This window comes from Python bivittatus, unplaced genomic scaffold (assembly GCF_059951505.1).
Source record: "Python bivittatus isolate LINGU-HERP-01145 unplaced genomic scaffold, Pbiv_v1 ctg000240_np1212, whole genome shotgun sequence".
Lineage (NCBI taxonomy): Eukaryota > Metazoa > Chordata > Lepidosauria > Squamata > Pythonidae > Python > Python bivittatus.
This window is the reverse complement of record NW_028277051.1, coordinates 1,406,442-1,428,069: the sequence shown is the minus strand read 5'-3', so window position 1 is coordinate 1,428,069 and position 21,628 is coordinate 1,406,442. Positions and strand designations below refer to the sequence as shown.

The 21,628-nt window shown below is 55.8% G+C and overlaps 1 protein-coding gene across 11 annotated transcripts in view; it reads left to right on the top strand.

Moving 5' to 3' along the window:
• Positions 1 to 14,598, top strand: part of MYO18A (myosin XVIIIA) — a 122,576-nt gene extending 107,978 nt beyond the window's left edge. For 8 of the 11 annotated variants that reach the window (XM_088138698.1, XM_088138697.1, XM_088138701.1 and 5 more), the window contains 4 exons: positions 315 to 359; positions 4,167 to 4,289; positions 6,256 to 7,601; positions 13,269 to 13,396. In XM_088138698.1, coding sequence (XP_087994824.1) covers positions 315 to 359; positions 4,167 to 4,289; positions 6,256 to 7,600 — 1,513 coding nt within the window. In that variant the 3' untranslated portion in view covers position 7,601; positions 13,269 to 13,396. Of the gene's footprint in view, positions 1 to 314; positions 360 to 4,166; positions 4,290 to 6,255; positions 7,602 to 13,268 lie in introns of all 11 variants that reach the window. The other 3 variants (XM_088138705.1, XM_088138699.1, XM_088138706.1) reach the window with 3 other exon arrangements.
• The last annotated feature ends 7,030 nt before the right edge of the window (positions 14,599 to 21,628 follow it).

Genomic DNA, 21,628 nt, shown 5'->3' with positions numbered 1-21,628 from the left:
ATTGAGGGTCCTTTAGCCATTGTGGCTCAGGCCTTTGACCAAACCCTTTCGATGCCATCTGCACTCCTAGCCCCCATCCCTTGCCCCTTTCTGCCACGTGCAGGAGCTGAAAAACATGGTCTCCATCAGCCAGCTTCCTTTCCATCATTTCCCATCCTGCTCCTTCTTTTTTCTCCTCTTCTCCCTTTTGCTCCACTACATCCTTCCTTCCTCTTCCTCCTAAGTGGTGTTTTCTTTTTTTAAAATGCGGTGTATTTTATTTTGCTTTTTTTCCCCCTCCCCCCCATCCCCTCTCCCTTGACCCGATTTCTCAGTCTGCAGGACGTGGTGTCAAAGTACCAGAAGCGCAAGAATAAGCTGTAAGGATGAGCTGTTTTTCCGGGTTCCCAGTAATACTATATCACGCCTAACCCCAAGCATGCCACGGACGAGAGCGGGGGCCGGTCCCCCCTCCCAGTGCAACCGCATGCCTCAACATGCATGGGTCTTGCCTTTCAAGCTCTAACCCGTGTTTAGCTCTGTCTTAGTGTGTCCTGACATAACCCTGCATACGGAACTAACCGTGGGATAGGAGGAAGGGGGTGTGCGCGAGAAATCCCCTCTGAGCCTGGCTCGGTGTCTCTGCTTGGGAAGGATAAAGAGTTTTGTCTGGGGGTACACGAGGGCAAAACAAGGAATCTTGTTATTTCCCAGTGGTGGTTCAGGATACCAGCCAGGGGACGCTATGCCGCCTACCCTCTGGTTTATACAGGTTGGCAGGGGTGTCCGCGGGATACGCCTGCACATGAAAAAAGCTGGTGGGGCTTGGATTGCACCCTAGTGGCTGCCATTTTGACTTTTTTGACTGTACCTTGTATACACCGTTGTTGGGTAGCCTCAGTTCTGGTTGTGCACCTGTAGCTTAGGAGGGGAGATAGCGGCACCAACCAGAGGGCAATTTGCCATCTTGCTTTGCAGAACCTTGGCAGTCATCTTCACAGCAAGGGTCTAAACTTATGTTTTTCAAACTTGGCCACTTTAAGATGTGTGGACTTCAACTTCCAGAATTCTGGAAGTTGAAGTCCACACATCTTAAAGTGGCCAAGTTTGAAAAACACTGGTCTAAACAGAATGGGTGTTCCTTGGAATGCCCATCCAGGAAGAGAACCCTTCCTGGAAGTTGGTGGCTGCCTCTGAAATGCGATGCAGGAAGGTGTCCATTGGTTTCGCAGACCCACCGATCGCACGGGGGCAGCCGTCAGCCTCCGCTCCTGTCGCTCAACAATTCCAGCAGGTTGGTGGCTGTGTAGTGTGTGAAGCACATCTGGGAACCATGACTTGGGCTTCTGGCTGGGATAGTCCAGGAAAGTGGCATTGTGGGACAGGCCTGGCATCCCGGCTGGTTGGCTGGCTGGTTGGCCGGCTGAGGAACTTCCCAGAACCTGACCGTCCTGCAGAGTTGCCATCTCTCTGTTCCGCTGGCCTTTCCTGCGCAGAAACTTCGTTCTGGAGGGCATTGGAAGGGACTGCCTGTCTTCTTTCCCTGAGCCAGGGATGGGTCTGGCTGGACCATGGCAAGATCTGTACCAGCTAATGATAAATGTAATCGTCCGTAGCAGTGATATAGGGCAACTGGAGCCTTGTTGTCACACACAATTAATGTCCCCCACCGTTCCGTCTGCATTTGTTCATTCCCCAGTGATTTGGATCCCGGTTAACTAATGGCACGCAACCCTGGACATAAATTGCCTTTGACATGAGGTTTAATTCCAACAATTTAAAATCACAGCAGCCCCCGGAGTTTGTTTATAGGGCTCCTTGGCTTTTTCACAGCCAAAAATAATAAACCGCCTCCCAACGTTTACTCCCCGGGAAAGAGAAAGAGGCAGGCCCTGGGCCAGGTTTACGGCTTTGGATGTGACGGGGAGGTCCAGGGCAGAGGGGAGACTCATCCGCCGCGCGTTCCTCCCGACAAAGCGCCAGCCCAGGGCGAGGGGCTGGGGGTTCCTAGAAGATGCCAGGAAAGGAGCGAACCCGCCAAGTTTCCCGGGGCATCAGCACCAGCGCTCTTCCACTTAGCACCCTGGAAAGCCGGAAGGAGAGTTATAGACCCCAGTGGTGAGGTGGGAGAAGAAATAACACTCTGATTTACTTATAGATACAGTTGTTATTGCTATAATCCTAATGAAAGCGATAAACAGCTCGGTATTAGAGGAGAGATTTATACAGACATGGCTTTCAACATGGAGGAATACATTCCCTCCCGCCCCCCCGCCCCGCCCCACCCTGCACACAACGGTACTTTCCTGCTCAGGGCAATCAATACGGCTATGAACACTGCCACTTATAAATTTAGAGGCTTTAAGCCGGATGGGGCTGCGTTTATGCGTGCATATAAATCAGGCCGTGCTTCCCAGTGCAGAGGTTGGCTTGCGCGGGGCCGTAAATCCTCGCGCTGCCATGTGGCTGCTAAACTCCAGTTTACCAAGGGACAGCCGCATAGCTCTTTCTTGCAGTTGCCTTAATTTGACACGCGGCAGAGGAGAGCCATAAAGCAAAGCTTGCTTCGCCCTCCTCGCTGCTCTGCCTCCGCGGAGCAGCTGGGCCGTATCCCCGTCCAGGGTTTATGAGTTATGCAGGGCCCTGGTCCTGGGGAGAGGCTTTCTTCCCGGCTGAGAGACGGGGGAGGATGCAAAGGGAAGAAGAAAGCCACCATGCTTGTGCTGGAGGCCGAAGGGAGGAGAAGCTGAGCAAGAGAGAGAGATGGGGGGGGGGGGGGAGGGAGGGAGGGAGGAAGGAAGGAAGGAAGGAAGGAAGGAAGGAAGGAAGGAAGGAAGGAAGGACAGCGAGGGAGGGAGGGAGGAAGGAAGGAAGGACAGGGAGGGAGGGAGGGAAGAAGGAAGGAAGGAGAGGGAGGGAGGGAGGACGGAAGGATGGACGGACAGCGAGGAAGGGAGGACAGGGAGGGAGGGAGGAAGGAGAGGGAGGAAGGATGGACGGACAGCGAGGGAGGGAGGGAGGGTCGGTCATCATGAGGCTGTCCTTGAAGACCACCCAGAAGTTTCAGCTGGTCCACAATGTGGTGGTGTGGGCAGTGATGGGCACACCAAGGCCCATCACTGTGACACCCCTGCTTTGCAAGCTGCACTGGCTCCCAGGAGGCTTCTGGGTCCGATTCAAGGTGCTGGTTTTGCACTATAAAGCCCTCGGGACACGGGGCCTGCTTATTTGAGGCACCACCCATCTCCTGGGGTATCTCCAGGGTTGGCCTGCTCTGGGTGCCTTCCCACCCGGATGGCGTTCTGTAAGGCCTTGAAGGCCTGGGTCTGCTCCCAGGCTTTGGGGTAGGGGGTCTGCAGCCCCTGTTGGGTGTATGATTTATGTGTCAACCGGATCCGCCATCTTTTTACTGTTGTGTAGATGGTTGTTTTAAATTGCTCGTGTCGTGAGCTGTCTGGAGTCAGGCAGTGCTAAACCGAACCAATCAATCAATCAGTCAATCAAGCTCAGGGAGTATAAATGCCCTCTAGAGCTCCAGGCGCTCGGCTGTGGGCATTTTCTCAAGGGGAGGAACTTGTCCGGAGAATCAGGGATGGCCTTGTGCAGAGAGGGGTGAGGCACCAGGAGGTGGAAACGGACGTGGGGGCGCTTAACCGGAAGGTCCGGCAAGGTCTTCTGGCTGAGCGTTGAGATTTGAGCGGCGGCAGCAGCAGCAGCAGCAGTCTCCTCCTTCGGCCGCAGAGGGGCTGGGCAGGGGGACACTGTGGGAAGGGGTGGCGGAGCTGTCCCTGCCTGCCCCCAGACCCTCCCTGACCCATGTGGAAGGTGGGAGCCTTTTCCAGCCTGGCCCCGTCCTAAGCCGCTCTGGGACAATGGCCACCGTTGGGGAAGCAAGGCTGGAGATTAGCAGCAGCCTGGAGTGAGAGCGAAGGCTCGGGGGGGCGGGGGGGCTCCGCGTCATCCGTCTGTCCCTCTGCCTCCTCTTCCTCTGTCTGAGAGGACCTGGGTGAAGCTCAGGGGGCTGTTTCAGCTGCGGGGGACGGGGTGGGGCTTCTGAATGTTGGATTTCCGAGTGCCGATTAACCCTCCTCACCTAGGCTTGCTAAAGACCCCTGCCTGATGTCTTGGGCGCCGGCCACGCTTTTGGAGCACGGCCCTGAACCTCCTCTTGCTTTTTCTCTCGCCAGCGAGGGAGACTCGGACCCCGATTCCGAGTTGGAGGACCGCGTGGACGGAGTGAAGTCGTGGCTTTCCAAGAACAAAGGCTCTTCCAAGTCGGTCTCGGAGGACGGCAGTTTGAAGAGCAGCAGGTCGGCCTGGCGCCCTCGGGCTCTTTCCCGCGGGGGAGAGGACTCCTGACTTCGGGGTCGTGCCAGCGGGTTGGGGAGGGGCCAGCCCCACGGGTGGCTTACACGCGCCGGATGCTTTCGTCCCGTTGGGCCGTGTGTGGAAACGCCTGTTGCAGACGTGCAGCTCCTGATCACGTGTGATTGTGGGAGCCGGGCTGCAGTCGCTCCCGAAAACCCCGGTGTCAGACCCCGGTCCTGAAAGCAGGCGCTGTGCCCCTCACTGGACCCGGTGTGAGTGCTCCCAACCTCCCAGTTCGTGACATTCCTGCTCCACCTCGTTGCAAGGCTCCCCGCTGGGCCTCCAGAGTAACAGAGGAATTGTTCTTTGTCCCGGATTGTTGCAGGGTGGGGAGAAGGCACAGAAGAGAGCTGCTCGGGGGGGGGGGCGGCGCATGCGTGTGGGGGTGTGGGGGTGTGCATGCAAAGCCTTGTTTTAAACCCCTGTGGGCTCCACAACCCCCCCTCCCGCCAGATCGCTTTGCGAGGCCTGTGGATGGCCCCCTCTGAGCACCCCAGGCCATTTGGGTCCTGCCCTTGTGGGGGCCTCCCTCCTGGACCCCTGGGGGGGCAGCAGCTGGAGGGTCCCAGTGTGGAACCTGTGGTCCCCCCGGGCTCTCTTCTGGGCGACCACAGGTTCCCTTTCCCTTGAGGGCACATTGACTGCAAGGGCCACTTCCTCGAGAAAGGGCAGTGGGTGCCCACAAGGGCCGCCCCCTCCCTCTTCCCAGGCAGCCCCCACACCAGGGAGGCCAGTCGCCCTCTGGTAACCCGGAAGAGCATCAGACAACACCATCCGGTGACATTTCGGTCGTTTGCACTCTGTTTCTCTGCATTTAAGAGTCTTTCTGGGTCCGGGTGGCAGATCAATCAAATAAAGAATATCTGCCCGCCATGTTTCCTGCTCCCCCCACCCCCCTGCCCGTCTTACCCCTTCAGGCCACGGTCTGACCAAGGTGGCGTCCCTGGCAGAGCCTCCGGATGTTGGCCTCTCGCCACTGCCTCCCCCCCATGTCCTCCCGCCCAAGCTTTGGAAGTGTCCAGCAACCAGACAGGCTATTTATAGGACCCGTGTTGCCATGGCAACCCGCCGCATGGAGGAGTGTGGCAGCCTGACGCTGTTGGCACGGGCAGAGTCGAGCTGCCTGCCTGCTCCGACTTGCAAGCTCCGGGTATTTCGGGAAGGGGCAGGAGACGGGGCCTCCCCTCCTCGGGCTGGGCTGAGATGCACTCCTTGGAGTGCCCTGGGCCACGTTGGGTGAAAGTGACCGGGGAAGATGCCAGTCCAGCTTCTGCTCCATCAGAACAGATGTGGTTTTCCCTCTAGGGCAGTGTTTCTCAACCTTGGCGGCTTTCAGAGGTGTGGACTTCAACTCCCAGAATTCTGGGATTTGAAGTCCACACCTCTGAAAGCCGCCAAGGTTGAGAAACACTGCTGTAGGGGTTCAGGCATCGTCCCTCTCCCCCCCTCCTTCTTTCTCCTTCTCTCCAGACCCCCCTCCAGGGAAAAAAGCGGACGCCTCCTCTTAATTGGTTTAATTTATTCCTTCACATGCATGTAGAATGTTTGGCTGCGGGAGATAATGCTCCCCTTTTATTTTTGGCCACTGCTGGGGGAATCAATTGCGCCACGCTGCCAGCGTTTCCCAGGTAGCTGACAACAAAATAAATTGAAATCGATGGCAGAGGGTGTTTTTTTTTTTGTTTTTAAACAAAACGAAACGAAACACAAAGCCCGAAGCGCTGGGTTGGAATAATGCCTTCGTTGGCACGAGGCTTCCCGGGCGGGGTCTCTGCCCCCCGAGCGTTTCTTCGGGCCGTCTTGGGCGCCTACCCACCACGGAGGCTCCTACCCTCCAGTTAACCATTTCTCTCTCTCTCCTGTTCTCTTTCCCCGCCGCGGCCTTCTCCCCTCGCCTGCCTCCGTCAGGCCCACCCTGGATTCGGCTGGCAAGGAGGCGAAGGAAGGGGAGGAGAGGCCGGCCTCTGTCCTGAGCTCCCTGAGCTACCGGAAGCGCGCCAACCTCAAGGACTCCATTGGAGGGAAGGGGGACGAGGAGAGCCTCTTCTCCACCCTGAGCGAGCGCCCGGCCTCTCCGGACCGCTCCTTCCGCAAGGCCAGCCGCAACTCGGTGGCCGGTGGCTTGGATGAGGGCGGCTCCCTCGCGTCCTGGAAGAAGCCCCTCGGAGGAGGCATGGAGGAGCTCAACGAGAGGGGCTCGGTCCTCTCCCAGACCTTCTCGGAGGCCAGCAGACGCCTCCCCAAGGGACAGGAGAAGCGCTGGTCTGTCTCAGCTGCCGAATTGGATCGGGCATCAGTCCTCTCTGGCCCGGTCAGTCAGAGCGGGGCCTCCTGGGGTAGCCTGGACGCCCGGGAGGATGACACCCGGTCGTCTCTCAGCCTTGCGCTCTCGAGCCCTGGAAGCTTGCGGCGGAGTGCTTCTCGCTTGGATGACCTCAGCCCGTCCCACAGCCGCCCAGGCTCACGTGTCTCCTTGAGCCGCTCCCGGCTGGACGACGCGGCCAGCGTGGCCCTGAGCGACTCTCGCTCCCTCTGCAGCCAACACTCCCTCTCCCGCAGCCTCTCCGTGCCACCTCGACCCCGGACGTCCACCTCAGAGGACCTGCAGGCAGATGAAGCTGACATCCGGCCGGTCGGCCATCGCAGTTACTTGGACCCGGATCTGGAGGCGGCTATCAGTGAGGTGTTAAACTACAAGCCCATCAAGTTCAGGTGCTCCAGCCGGGACCCTGACTCGGAGGAGGAGGACCGCAGGAGCGTCCACAGCGCCAAGAGCGTTGCCCTCCTGGAGACCGTCGAGCACCCGGCTAGCAGCCTACGCCGGTCAGCCTCGGCCTTGGATTTCTACAGGCCTCATCAGAAAACGAAGGGTAGGAGAAGCCGGAAGAGGAGCAATAGTTCCTCCAGTGACTCCTCCTCTTCTTCCTCCTCTTCCTCCTCTTCCGAGCGGCAGAGGAAGAGCTCCAAAAGGCATGCCAAGAAGTCCAAGAAGAAGTCCAAGAAGAAGAAGCAGCAGCGGTCCCGCTCCGGGTCTTCTTCAGAGTCATCTTCCAGCTCCACCGTCTCCTATCGTAGCAACTCCAGCATCAAGAAGGGCCCGAAGTGGTCTGACGGGGAGGGTGGCAGCGTCCCCAGAGAGGGGGGCCACGAGGCTAGGAAGTCCAGCAAGCAGCTGAAGAAGGAGGAGAAGCAGCACAAAAAGCAAGTGGACAGCCTGATGATGAAGTATCTGTACCGGCCAGAGAGCGACTAAGGCAGGTGGCCGCATGGAGTGTGCCGAGTGTCAGCACGGTGTTCCTGACTAATCTCTAACCCGGGCAGAGGGGGGCTGGGAAGGGTGGGCGGGGGGCTTCCGGCTGGGTGGACAGCTGTTCCAATAGCCAGACCGGAAGGATGCCCAAGCGGTTTTCTGCATGGTGGCCAAATACGGAAGCTTGGGATTCTTGTATTTTGTGGACTGACCTCAAGCATGGATGCGTGTCTCCAGGAACTAACCCTGTCCTTGTGGGTTGTTGATTAGCCCTCCCATGCCAGTCTCTGTGCTGTTTGAGCTAGGATGGTCGCAACCGTTTCGTGCAGCAGAGAAGGTCCCCGTTGATCAAGGTCCTCTTTTTTTGTGGTGGAGGTGAGCTGCTGATGCTTAAGAAGGGTCTTGCTCAGCTTGTGGCAACGGTCCCCTTGCAGCCTACAAGGAAGGGCGACAGCTTCCAAAACTTGTGGTGGGAGCAGAAGATGCCCTGGCGCTCACTTCCTTTCCCCCTGCTGGCATCTTCCTGAGAAGAGCCTGGCTGTCTCTGGCCATGGTCCTCTGCGGTCTGAGGATTAGGTCCAGAAGAAAACAGGGTCCCGAGGAGCTGCTGTCCACTCGGAAGCCTTCAAGAATTGGCTGCCTTTATTCCTTAGACAGTTGACGGGCCTACACCACTCCTCTCCCCACAGCGCACTCCCACTTGTATCTGAGAGACGAGGGGCTGTGAGTCAGAAAAGTTTTCAGTTTTTTTTAAAAAGGGGGTGGGGTGGGGAGGTGCTTCGTTTCAACATGCTGCTCTTGGCTTCTCTGCTGTTCTTTGGATGTGAGTCATCGCTTCTGGAAAGCCCTCCGTGGCCCAGGAAGAAAGTGGCTGGTTGGCTGGGCTGGCAAAGACCGCTAAGCAGATACTCGCATTGCCTCCCCGTATCTAGGTTGAAATACAACCGGAGAGGCTGTTCCGGAGGGGAGTGGCCCAGTCTTGTCCGAGCAGGCTTCCAGGTCAAGGGAGAAGGCTCAGGTCATGAGAGCTCCGCTCAAGCCTTCCAGGTCAAGGGAGAAGCCTCAAAAAGAAGGCCAGGCTTGCCTGGTCTGCGAGCTGCCAAACCAGATGCTGTCTGGATCATGAGCTGCCCGTGGTCAAGGACTTCCTCACGTGGCACGAAGAAGACAGCCTCTTGAAGGCTTTCGCTCTGCAGGAGTGGCCTTGAGACACCCGCCAGGGAGAGGAGCCGCTCTTCTCCTCAGGAGGCCGGACTCTTCTCTTTTCACCACCTGCCACTTCTCCATCCACCCCCGTTTTTTACCTGTGCCAGGCAAACGCCAGCGGGCCTCCGTGAGGCTGGAGGGAGGGAAGAGAAGCCTCAAAGCCTTGCCAGAACCAAGCACTCCATGTTTGGCAGCTGTTCCCTCCTGCAGTGGGAGCCTTTGTTTGCCCACCTCAGAGATGTGACAAGGGAGAGGGGAGGGATGGGGGGCTCTGCAGCAAGTGTTAGAAGAGGGGAAGCTGCAGCGGCGAAGGCAAGTCCGTGTGTGTGTGCATGCGTGTGTTGGTGTGATCCCCCTCCGCACGCCCACCAAAATTATTTGTGTACTAAATTGTTTCCGACAGCTTTGAATGGAAGAACTATCTGGAAAGGCAAGAATGTGTGTGTGCGCCATGTGTGCCCGTGCGGGTTCTTTTCCCCCCTTTTGAAAGCAATTTCTTTTTTAAAATGTTCAATTGCCGGTGCAGCCTCCTGCAGCTGGGAGAATGTTGTGCTTCAGATTTCTTAATGCACTTAACGCTCCAGCTGACATAACAGAAACGGAGCTGGGAGGAGTGGAATTGGGTTTGGACAAGTGGAGAGCGGGAGGAAGGAGGAAGAGAGGGGGGCTTTCTCGAAGCCAGGGCATGCTGGGCTGCAGAAATACAGAGCGAGAAGGGAAAGGTTGTGGCGTGTGCGTACCCCACTCTGCCCACCTCTCTCCTGTGCAAGCCCCCCTCCATTACGGCCCCTTCGGCAAGCTGCCCACGGTCCTGCCGGTTAAGTGTCGAAGAACATCAGAAGAAGCATGTTGGGTTAGCCCCCCGGCCCCGCTTAGCCTGGCATTCCGTTCCTGGAGTAGCCAACCGGACACCATCTGTGAGAGGCCCCGCGTGGGACAGGGGTGCTCCCTGGCAACTAGACTCACTCCAGACTGCCTCTGCCGTCACAGAGACCGAGTATCCCCCAGCAGCTCATCTCCTGCCAAGCTGGCCGCCCTCACAACATCTTTGTGGCGTAGCCACTCCGCAGATCGGTTCTGCACTCCGTAAAACTCTCCTTTCATCCTAAGCGTCTCGCCATCCAGCTTCTCTGAAGACGTTTCTCCTGGGTGCAAGAAAAAATGTGCAAGAGAACATGGCGCACGCATCTCCTTTCTTCGGCTGCGCCTTTTTGTGTACAGGGGTTTCACAAACGTCCTTCATGGAGCACACATTGTGGGAAGAGCATACTTTTAACCCAGTGGTCATTGTAGGAAACAAGGCGTTGAAAGCCGATTCTCGCAATGGACCTGGGGTGTTTGTTTGCTGGAGCTGGGCTGGAAAGCTTAGACACCATGGTCAAAACCCTACCTGCTGCCAACAGGGATGTGTATTTATTCCAGGCTGGGCTGGGCTGGGCTGGGCTGGGCTGGGCTGGGCTGGGCTGGGTTGGGCTGGGCTGGGCTGGGCTGGGCTGGGGACCCCATGGTGCCCACCACTTGCAGGGACCAGTTCTTCAGCTGGCTGTGAGTGAGGGATCTTCTGCAGGCTTGTTCCCCGCTTAGATGTTTTGGCAATACCCTGGCAGGGAATGTCTTGGTGGCCGCCGCCTCTTGCCTGATGTGTCTCTGGCACCAGGAGGGGCCTTTTTAGTTGCTTCATTGGCATCTTCTGCAGCCACTTTGAATAAGTTGAGTAACAGGTTTTAATTGCTTCCCGTGGCTTGGCTTGGCTTGGCTTGGCTTGTTGAATGAGGACACTCTTATGTTTTTTTGTTCTTTTATTGTCGGACGTGATCGTATTTGTTTCGTTCTTAACTGCTTATGCTGAAGGGCGTCTCGTAAATTCCCTAATACAGAAAACTACAAAAGCCTGTTGGAGAAGCATCAAGGGGTGAGGCAGGAGGCCTGGGGGGGCTACCCTCTTGTAGGTCACCTCCGCCTCTGGCTGCAGAGGTGAAGCTGGAAGGATCTCCCCCCCTCTCTCTTCTAGAGGAGCTTTAAATCTGGCAGGAATTAGGAGCTGCGTAGACCAGACCCCCACGCCTTGCCAGGAAGTGGTTAGATGCGCGACTTGAGTCTCCCCATTACGCTTTTTCCAAGAGCAGGAGTTGACTCCCAGTTATGCATTTGGGTTGATAAAGATTTGAATTTGCACTGTGTGCGCATTACAGCTCTCCTAATTGCAGCCAGCGAGGCTGTGGTGGAGGCAACTTAACTAATTTGGGGTGACGGGAGGGATCAATTGTAAGGTTCCAGTAGCAAATTCTTCCACCAGCAAATTTTGCATGCCAGGAGGGAATTTGCAAATAGCTCCATGTAATGAGCAAGTTTGTGGGGTTATTTCTTCTTTTCTTTTTCCCGGAACGTGGCTTGCGACAGACAGGGGTGAAATTTTCAACAAATGCCTGATTTGCTACAGATTATTTGCTTAGCTCTGATAACTGTGGGGGAGAGTAAATCACCACTGAATGCCCTGGAAGTATCTTGGGGGGGAAAAAATAGAAATGAATAATGAGTTCTTGTGAAAGCAAGCTACTAGCTTAACCGTTTCCCCAAGCAAGCTAAGATCGACGGAACAGGCAGGGCTGCCGGAGAGCCAGCGGAAGATTCTGCGGCCGTGTTTAAGCGCCCAGGCCTCTCGTTTCCCCTCTGGAGTCCCTGCGAGGCAACTGCTCCGTTGTATAGGTGCGCTCATGTTCTCTCCGTCATAGACCCCTTGAGTTGGAAGGGGCAGGAGTCCAAATCAGCGCACCCCCAACCCGTGGCAGTCCAGCCTCTGCCGGAACCCATCCGGCGAAGAGGGGACCACCGCTGCCAACCCCTCAAGGCTGGGCACGGGAGGCCATCCTAGAATTCAGCAAGCGAGTCTGTCGCCCCTGGTGACCTGCCCCCACCCCGGACATGGACACGGCACAGTGTTAAGGGGGTGGCTTCAGGGCCTTGTACTGCCCCTTTATATAACACAAAAGAGCCGGAGAGTCGCAGAGTGGGAGAGCTTACATCTTCCTGCACGTTGCAGAGAGTGGGCTTCCGTTCACAGACTGCGGCTGACTTTGGTACGAAGGCATTTCGCTTTTGGCGTCACGAGAATCTGCCCCTCTGAGCCTCTTGCCCCTGATCTGCCAAGCTTATGGGGACCACATCTTAATCGGAAGAGCAAATGTCATGGTGCCTTCCCCGTTACCTTGCCAAGTTGGGTCCACCCAGCTAGGTAAGGCTGTCCAGGCGACGTCCAGCCATCTACGTTTTCCGTTCGCATCGGTTTCCTTTCTGAAGTACCAGCCTGTCAGTATTTGTTTTCCCTACCCAACATGGCTAACATTAACATTATTGTCCCCTGTTAACCAATAAAGCACAGAAATTTGCTGTCTTAGAAACTCAGGCAAGTGAAGGATCTTGTAATTGCAGAAGGGAAATGTTTGAAGGGTCCCATGCGCTCCGGCGTTTGCCTTGGGGGTGGGAGCATAAGGCTGCAGTTGGGGCTATTTCATTTTGCACCTCCCTCGCACAGCACTGAAAACGAGGCTTCCCCATGAAGAGGAGAGAATGGGAGGATTTTCTTTATTTATTGATATAAGCGATTTATATGGCTGCCCAGCTCAACTCACGGTGACTCCGGGCGGCTTACAGGAACAAAAATCCCAAGTACGAAACCCACTCCAACCCCCACCCCACCCCACCCCACCCCACCCTGCCGGCAACCGCAGTGCACTTGCACTGGCCATTTGATGGGCTCCGGGCCGACCTGGGACCCCCAGGCCCGCTGGCAAAGCCACGTCTTCGGGGCCTTGCGGAGGAGCATCGAGGTGGGGGCCCGTCTTACCTCTGTGGGGACGATAGTCACACATGTCCCGCAGACATGGATTTTGTCGCCTGCTTAGATTAAAAGTTGATGTTTTTGCTGGGGAGGAATGTTGCAGAATTTTTCTACAGGTGGGAAGAGATTTCCCAACTTAATGGCCCGCAGGATCAACGGTCAACAAAAATCATAGAATGAAACGGGGGGGGGGGTGGACTTTTCAAAGAAATAGTGGCAAGAGGATGGGTCGGCCTGCAGAGCCAAGGAAAAGCCATTAAATGTTGGTCCTTCCTGCTTCCCGAAGACTGCAAAGAGTTGTCTTATCAGTGGCCATCCCTCACAAAGGGCTCCTGCAGCTTGATAACCGGCCCCCAGCCAATTTCAAGGGGCTTTCTAGGAGGAGGGAGAGAGGAGAAACATGTGGCTAGGGAATACTAACAGACCCTTTTGTCAACGTCTCTTGTGCGTGTGCGTGTCCGTGCGGCCTTGTGTTAACATCATGACAGTGGGATACGGAAAGAAACCGCCTCTGAAGGGGGCAATCACGCGGACCCGATGCAGGTTTGGCGCGGGTGCCCTTGATACAAAAACGGTCTCTCTGCTCGTGTCCCGCTGGGTTTGTAACTCTCTCGTCTTCCTCTTCAGCCCCCCCGGCCATTGGAAACCGTTTACCTGCGACCGATCGGATGAGGAGCGAGACACCTTTGACAGCACCCACAGGTCCAAGTCCTCCCGGAGTTACCTGAGCGACAGCGACTCCGAGAGCAAGCCCGCTGACACCACAGCCTAGATCCGGGCAGGAGCCGGCTGGCAGGCCACGTGCCCTTTCCCAGGGCCGCCTCCCCTCTTGCTCTGCGGATGGATGGTCAGGCAGGCCCCCCTTGGTTGGCTCCTTGGCCAGTGCACTGCTGGAGGGGGGACTCCTCTGTCCCCTGCCGGGGGCTAGAAGACAGCTGTCGGGCCTGGAGGCTGTTTGCTCCTCTGACTGAAAGGTGGGGGGAGGCCCGGCCTGCCCCTCCGCTGCAGTCAGGCGGGCCTGTGTGTGCCAGAAGGGTTTTGCGCTCCCGGCCAGTTCGCCTCCGATGGCCCCGTTTGCGGTTGCAGGACTGCTCCAGGGAAGGCAGGGGAGCCGCTGCTGCTGCTCCTCGACTGTGGTGTGAGTGTGTGTGCGTGTGCCGTGGGTGGGGGGAATCTTGCCTGTCCTTTGCATCAGCCCCCCCCCAGCCCCTAACTTAAACCCCTCCTGGTCCTCCTCCGGTCTCTGGGAAGACCGACCCTCCCCGCTCCTGGCAGGAATTTTAATTAAAGTTGAACCCCAAAGGGGGTGTTTCTGCACGCACATGCCCAGTCCCCCTCACCCCTTCCTTCCTCCCCTTCTTCTTCCCTTGGGGGGAGAGAGCCCAGGGGGATAACGCAGTTGGCCCTTCTGGAGGCTCGCCTGCCCCGCCCGCGCTTGCGCACGTCACCCACCACTCGCCCGGTTCCAGGCACCTGAGTCCAGGGCTGCCCCCGAGTGGAGCCTCACAGCAAAATCAGCCCCCGCTCCCCCCCCCTGTTCTGCTGTGGCAACGCATCCATCACTGCACACTTGCACGCGACGCACGAGGCCCAGAGTTGGGCCGGGCTGCACATGCTAGATTTGCTCACGGGCTGCCCGGCACCGTCCCTGCCCTTTCGGCCCACTGTGGACTCTGGCAGGTTTCCAAAGGAGCCTCTTCTCTCCCCCTTCCCCAAACTCCCCCCTCCCCCTCCCTTCTGTGGCCAGGACTCCCCTCCCCAACAGCCCCCTCAAAACGTGCTCACGACCTTGGAAGGGGGCTGGCTGGCGAGGGGCGTCCTGCACCGTCCTGCTTCTCCCGTGTCTGGGCTGGATTTATACTTCTTTTGCACTACTTCAGTTGTGCGTTTTATTTTATTTTCCCCATCTATCGACTTTAAGTAAGAGAATAAATGTCATTTAAGGCTGGTGAATACCCCTCGTCGTTGCTGTCCTCGTTTCTTGGAGCGAACGTTACCTGCCTGCTTGCAGAGGAAAAGCGGGGGGGGGCACGTCTCATGCCCTTCTGATAGCAAAGCACGCCTTCCTCCCCCCCCCGGCCCTCCCACCTCAAACTGTAATTAGAACGCGCTTCGGTTTTATGCTCTCAAAGGTTTACTTCTAGAGAACCAAAGCCGAGGGATCGCCTGCGTTTGGCGTAAGGCTCCAAACGGGAGCTCCTGCGCGGATGCACCGGGGTCCGCCTCTGATGATCGAAAATCCCGTCCGGCTGCAACTGAAGGAGCGATCCGGCCCCTGAACTCAACCGGGTCTGAGCCTCCCCTTGGCAGAAGTGACTCTGGAAGAGAGTCAGTGGGCGGCCCTCCCATTTCCCAGCCCCGGGGGGCGGGAGGGCCGAGGATTGGTGATGGTCCGGGGTGGCCTCCCTTCCTTTTTGGGAGGCTAAAACTTCCTGGCTCCCGCGCGCAAGCCGACATTTGTCTCCCTCGTAGCTGGGTGTTGGGAGACGAGGAAGTCGAGTCGCAAGGGAACCCTGCCTCCGAAGCCAGAAGCGAGTCCCCTCGGCCCACGTCAGACGGTTCAACGTTCGGCCCGTCTTTAAGATGGGTCCCACCAACTGACCGTGGTTTTAAAGACGTCCATCCTGCCTGCCGCCTTGGCGTCCCGGGGAACAATGGCCAAAGGAAGGTGGGGCGTCTGCCACCCCCTTTCAATTCCTCTGGGGCCCCCAGTCGCTATCTTGACTCTTTCCTGATGGCCCTTATTCTGCTTTCTGACACTTCGCAGCGACGTTTAAAGGATTAGGGGGGTTTTGGAAGGGGGTTGCTCAGGGTCCATGCTAGCCTCGCTCCTCCTCCCTGCTCATCTTCGGTTACACCTCGGGGCCAGATGTCCCCCAGCTGGCCCTGGAAACCTCTCCGCCGTGCCAGGATCCAGACCTGCCTGGAAAGCAGGCACTGAGCTGTAGGCAGCGCAGGCAACCCGGGCAGTCACTCAAACCTGACCTGGCAGATTCCAGCCTCTGGCTGGCTCCATTGCCAGCGTGGGCAGCGTTGACTTGAGTGCCTTGGCAGATGTCCCGGATTGTCCAGGCAGTTGCTCAGTGACCGATGGATCGGGCCTTGGGCCCCACAGTCGCAGGCTGCTGGCCAGATTCACCCGGGACATTTTTCTTCCACCCACGTCCTAAATCGGAGGGCAGAAAGCAGCTGATCCCTGCAAGCAGAACATCTGGGTTTGCATAGGATGAGGCTTCATGTTCCAGCTGCTATGGGAATCTGCTGTTACTAGCAGCCCAAGGGGATAATACCAAACACCCCTAAAATGCCCGCTTACCCATGGGCGATGAGAGAGATTGGCACCAGATCCTTCTCTGATCCCCCCCACTTGCCACCGCCATTCAACAATATCTATGCACTAAAGTTTTTAGAATCTAAATTAAATGGACTTGTCTTCAAAAAACCAAGCTAAACATTCAAATCCCTTTACATTTTTTAAGAAATGTGTTTGAGCTGCGATGATCACATTGCAAAAGGCATTATGGGGCATTAATTCCAGCATTTGCAAATAATTATTTTTCTGGCAGTTGAATCCCAAGAGCGGGGCCTTCTAGCCCTCTTGAAGCCCTACCTTTTTCTCTGCTAATGAAAAGTGAGCTGGTGACGTCTTCCAGCGCCCGTGAACTGTTTCTGGGGCTGAAAACAGGCCAGGCGGGCAAGGGTGGGTCCTCTGCACGTAGGCTCAGGAGAGCGTGGGGACGGGGGCCCTGCTCTCTGCGTGGGGGGGGTTAGGTAGGGAGAGGGCAGCCCCTGACTCCAGGGTGCCGCTTCCCCACTGCCACAGGATCTCGGCTTGCCTTCTCCCCACCTTGAGTTGCTCCTGCTTCTCTGAGCTGTGGGTGGCTTCCCAGCGAGCATGGAGGTGGGGAGGGCTGCTGTGACTGGTGTGTGCGCGTTGTGGGAGAAACCCAGCCAAGGCCACAAATCCCAGCTTGTTTGGAACAGATGGCCCAGGCTTGAGTGCTCTGGTGGGATGGGCTCCCCCACCAGCTTTGCCGCACAGCGTAATCCTCCAGAGCAATAGTGAGGCGTAAATAACAGATTTGTGATGGAGACGCCTCCACCTCAAAGCCTCTCTGGTGCGGCCTTCCAGACAGGGATGCGAGGCAGAGGCAGGCGCTGCGTGGGGAGCGCCGTTCTGCACGGGCTGAGGGCCCCTGCCCCTGCCCCTGCCCCTCCACTGCCCAGTGGGCCAGTGGACACGGCCAGATCCCTTGTGGAAGGCATGTAAAGTCCCTCCGGGACAGAAGATTTCATTTGCACGCAGTGCCTCTTGCGCTTCTGGACCCAAAGCAGTACTTCAGAGAGTCATTAAACAAGTTGGCCATGACTGGCATCTCGCTAGCTCAGATTAAACCACCACCCACCCAGGTTCATGGCCCAGATGGCAGGCACAACCCTGAGTTTGCCAGAATCGGCATTTGGCAGCCGGTCCTCGCCAATCCTTTCACTTGATAGAGCGTTGCCTGCACCACGCCAATCTTGTAAACATCTGTGTGCTGGACTCACTTTATTGTCTTTAGAAAGACATATGGTGTGAGGCCAGAAAATCTGTTTAACTGGGGTTTTTTTAAATGCTCTATTCTCTTATCTTACATTTTTAACATTTCCCCCAGTTAACAAGTATTTTCCTTTGACTTTGAGGAAGAGCAACAGCTGCTCTGGAGACCTTGGCGCTGCTATTAATTGGAAAAATGCAACGTTTTGAGGTCAGGATAAATACTTGCTGCCCAATTAATTAACCCAGAACTACCCAATGTTCTTTTTAAAGTGCTCTTTGGTTTCCTACCTAAACAAATAAAAATCTTAGGACTGATCCGAAGGTGCCCAGTGCAAGGAAAGGAAGCGCAAAATTAAAGGAAGCAGCGGCTGGCGGATTTGGGAATGCCATTAGGAAATGCAGTTGATTCTTTCGCCCACAGTCTGAGGCTGCACCGTGCCCAAAAGGGTGCAATTTGAGGGGTCCCATCTGGCAGGAAGGCGGCTTGAGCTGAAGGTGGAAGCTACACCTGTCTACCGTCAACCTGCCCACCCCGCCTCAGAAGGCCCGGGGCCCTGCTGGGCTGGAGAAGGTGTGACGGTGGCCTCTTTTCACACAGTGCTGTGGAGAGGCAGGCCGCGGCTGTATGCAAATGAGCAGCCTCCACATTACCATAACTTTCAATAATTAATGAGAACAGCTCGAGGGCTCCAATTTTCTGCTGCTCATCTGCATATTTATTAAGGTCTATAAATGATTCAAATCCCCACCCCGTTTCTGCAGCCGTGGACACATCCGCGTCTTCCGCTCAGCCTCCGCAGCGAGGGCCTGGATCTCGTCGGGTTTGGGTTCTTCGTTTCGGGATGGAGTTCGGCCTGCCGACTGTTTGGCGGGAGAGATGGTGGAACGGGCCGTGGCCCTTCCGGCACGCACGGCCACCCCTCCGCCCTGGGGACCCTTCTGTTCTTCTCGCCTCTCGGCTGAGCAAATGCCTCCAGATGCATCTCCAGCTATGCCTTAGACCAGTGTTGTCCAAACTTGGGCACTTTAAGATGAGTGGACTTCAACTCCCAGAATTCCCCAGCCAGCATGGCTGGCTGGGGAATTCTGGGAGTTGAAGTCCACTCATCTTAAAGTGCCCAAGTTTGGACAACACTGCCTTAGACCACCGTTTCCAACCTTGGCAGGTTTAAGATGGGTGGGCTTGGACTCCCAAGATCCTGGGAGTTGAAGTCCACATGTCAAACTTGCCAAGGTGGAGGAACACTGCCTTAGAGAATGCTTGGTGGTGCACTGAGAAGGTGCAAAATCTAGCTTCCTGAAGCTTGCAAAGGCTGAATAGGGAATCTCAGAAGAACCTCCTGGACTGGGTGGCATAAAAGGATTTGCAATTAATTAATTAGCCTTAAAGCCATGATGATGACGATGATGATATGTTTGTTATGGCTGCTCACTCAGTAGACCCTGTTGCTCAGTGTTGCTGTGTCGGGAGGCTGCGCGCAACCCCTTCCCCAGGGGTTTTTACAGCTCCCCCTTGCTACTGAGGTTTGGTAAGTAAATTCACACACTTGGGTTGCGCACCTGCAGAGAAGCTCCTATAGCTTTCGGGGAAGGTCTTCTTTCTCACTTAGCACATGACTAGGCTGGGTTCCCACAGGCCACCCGGTTTGCTTTCAACCACCAAGCATTAGTCAGTCCGTTCTCCAGATGGGTATCCTCCGCTTCATACAAATTATTTTTCCTTTCTTGACTTCTCTCAGCTCGTCCCCAAAACTCCTTTGGAGCTCCTCAGAACACCTTGTGCACCCATTGCCGGCACCTTGTAGCTCCCATTTTGCAGGCGTGGTGTTGCAACAAACTTCGCCCCTCCAGTAGGCACGATCTGCATCTCGTTTGCCTCGGGGAAGGTCAGGCCGAGACGCTCGTAAGCACTACCGGGCATTTACTAAAGAGCCTGGTGCAGCCATTCTTGCTCGCTGGGAACACGGTTTAAGGGCAGCAGATTCCAGACTGATTATACCCCCCTCGTCTTCTGCCAAATCTTCTCCTTTATGGCCTCCTTTAGCGTGGTCACCCACTGTTCAAGTTCAGGACTGAGAGCTCAGCTCTCCTTCAGAAGTGCTCAGTTCCTATGGTGAACAAATGGGTAGGTTGGCCCACCCTTCTGCCCTTGAGGGTCAAGTATCTTCTTAGATGATCGCAAATCTACTACCTCCGTCCCTACACCTCCCCAGTCCTAATCTGAGCGCTTTGAGTGTTGCTGAAGTCAGCGGGAGACTCCTGGGTGAAGCCGCGATCTCTGCCATTCACCTTCCACTGTAATGAGAATCTACACCGTGTGTGTGTGTGGTGGGGACCCTAACCCTAAGTGTGTGTGTGTGGAATTGCCCCTCCAACATGTACTGCTCACCCTTACAACGGAGGCCTCACTGTTGGGCTCACATTACCAACCACCTTCTGTCTCCATGGGGAAAAAGGAGCAGAAACCTGGACCAGTTTGGATGAATTTAATACTCTTGGATGCTCGGTCCCGCCATACTGCTGACCAGCAAGCACATAGGGTCGAATGTCATCCTTATTTGTGGGGAAAGAGATCCCTCTTCTTCACTTGCCAGAGGACAAGAGGCAGACAGTCCGGGTTCCTCATACGAAGAAGGCTTGTCTGGCCGAGCAGAAATGAGAGAGGGCTTGTCCTGCGACTGGCCCGGCGTCCAACATGATGGCATCTTCTGTTGCTTGGTCTGGCACCTGCCTCACCCCGCTGAACTGGCACTGGAGGGAAGACCCTTCCCCTGAAGGGGGATGGATTATTCTGAAATAAGGACACCCCGGAGGAGATTCAAAACTTTTTTTTATCACAGTGCGGAAATGAAGGCCATAGAACAGTTTCTCAACCTTGGGCACTTTAAGATGGGCGGACTTCGACTCCCAGAATTCCCCAGCCAGCCATGCTGGCTGGGGAATTCTGGGAGTCGAAGTCCGCCCATCTTAAAGTGCCCAAGGTTGAGAAACTGTTGTAGAAACCCTCTTTGGCCTCCTCCAGACACTCTCCATGGTCCTGCTCATGTCTTGCCCAACAAGCACCAGTGGGCACAATCATCCTGTTTTACGCTCCGGGCTCTCAGCAGATGGAACAGCGTCTACCCAACTGGCACAGCAGAGCTGTAGGGCCAACCACAAGCTAATGGGGTTTTTGTCTTTGAGGCCATCCATGGTAGCCATTTGGGGACACACCCCCCACTCCCTTTCCAGGCATTTGGGCTTCTCTCCTTAATGGATTTGGGGTGCTACCCACCATTTTGAAGGGATGCTAAATCAAGTTACCAGCTAACAGCCTCCCCTCCCCTCCCCTCCCCAAACGGTCACTTCTAGGGCATCTCCAGTATTACACCAAGAGGATTCCTTTGCACAAAAAGGGATGATAAGAGTTTCCTCTCTGTCTCTTTTTCTGTGTATTTTAGTGGTCTTAAAGAGGAGGATGGCTGTGCTCCATCCACCGCATTTATTTTTGAGGCGTCCTCATTCTAGGAGAATTCTTCCCCCTTGCAGAAAGGAATAGGGCTGGCATCTAAAGATCTGCAGGATGCGTGTCTTCGTATAACCACAGTGGCTCCGCATCAGCCCTTCCTGCCTTATATAGTAGATGGATCTAGTTCCCAATATTGTGATGTTGGCCTTGAGATAGAACAACATCTCAAGTGTTGTTCTTCAATTATTCAGCCATACGTTGGGTTTGACTTCAGTAGCACAGCTGTACCAATAGAAGCGAATATGTGTAGCGCAGGGTTGAACCGTGGAGTCCTCGGGGTTCTCTGGGCTGGCTTCTTCTCTTGCAAATGTTTCGTTACCCGGCTAGGTAACATCTTCAGTGCTAGAATGGGATGGGGTTTGCGCTCCCCATTCTGTTAACCTCAAACCCAAACGCCTCTCTTGACCCCAACATGGGTGCACCTTTGTCCCATTTCGCATCGGGTCCCCCTTTTGTAGAGGATGGCGGGAGATGGAAACTTCACTTGACCCGCTGTAGCCACTTCAGGAGAGCTTCTTCAACCTCGAGTTCTTCAGACGTCTTGTCATGTGAGCAGCAAATTCTGGTTTGCTGTCGCAGGACATCTCAGAGATGTCAGTTTGGGGACGTCTTTCAGAACGGCTGTTAAAAATTCCGTAATGGAATCCTCCAAATGTCATGAAGAATTCGGCTGCAGATGAAGGCTAGTGTTCATCAAGAGGCAGCAATAGGACCTTGTCATCGCCTGAGGGTGTTTTGGTGCCTGAGCTAAGCCCCCGAGTTTTACATTGAAGGTGGTTTGATGATTCTGTGCCATCAAATTAGTGGCCACACAGATGGATTGTGGCCACACAGGACCAGGAGGATCTGTCCCCAACCTGGTCCTTCAGGTTCCCCAACGATGCACCCATTGTTGTCTCGGTCCCTCTTTTCCGCAAAGACAAGGGAGCTGGAAGTTTT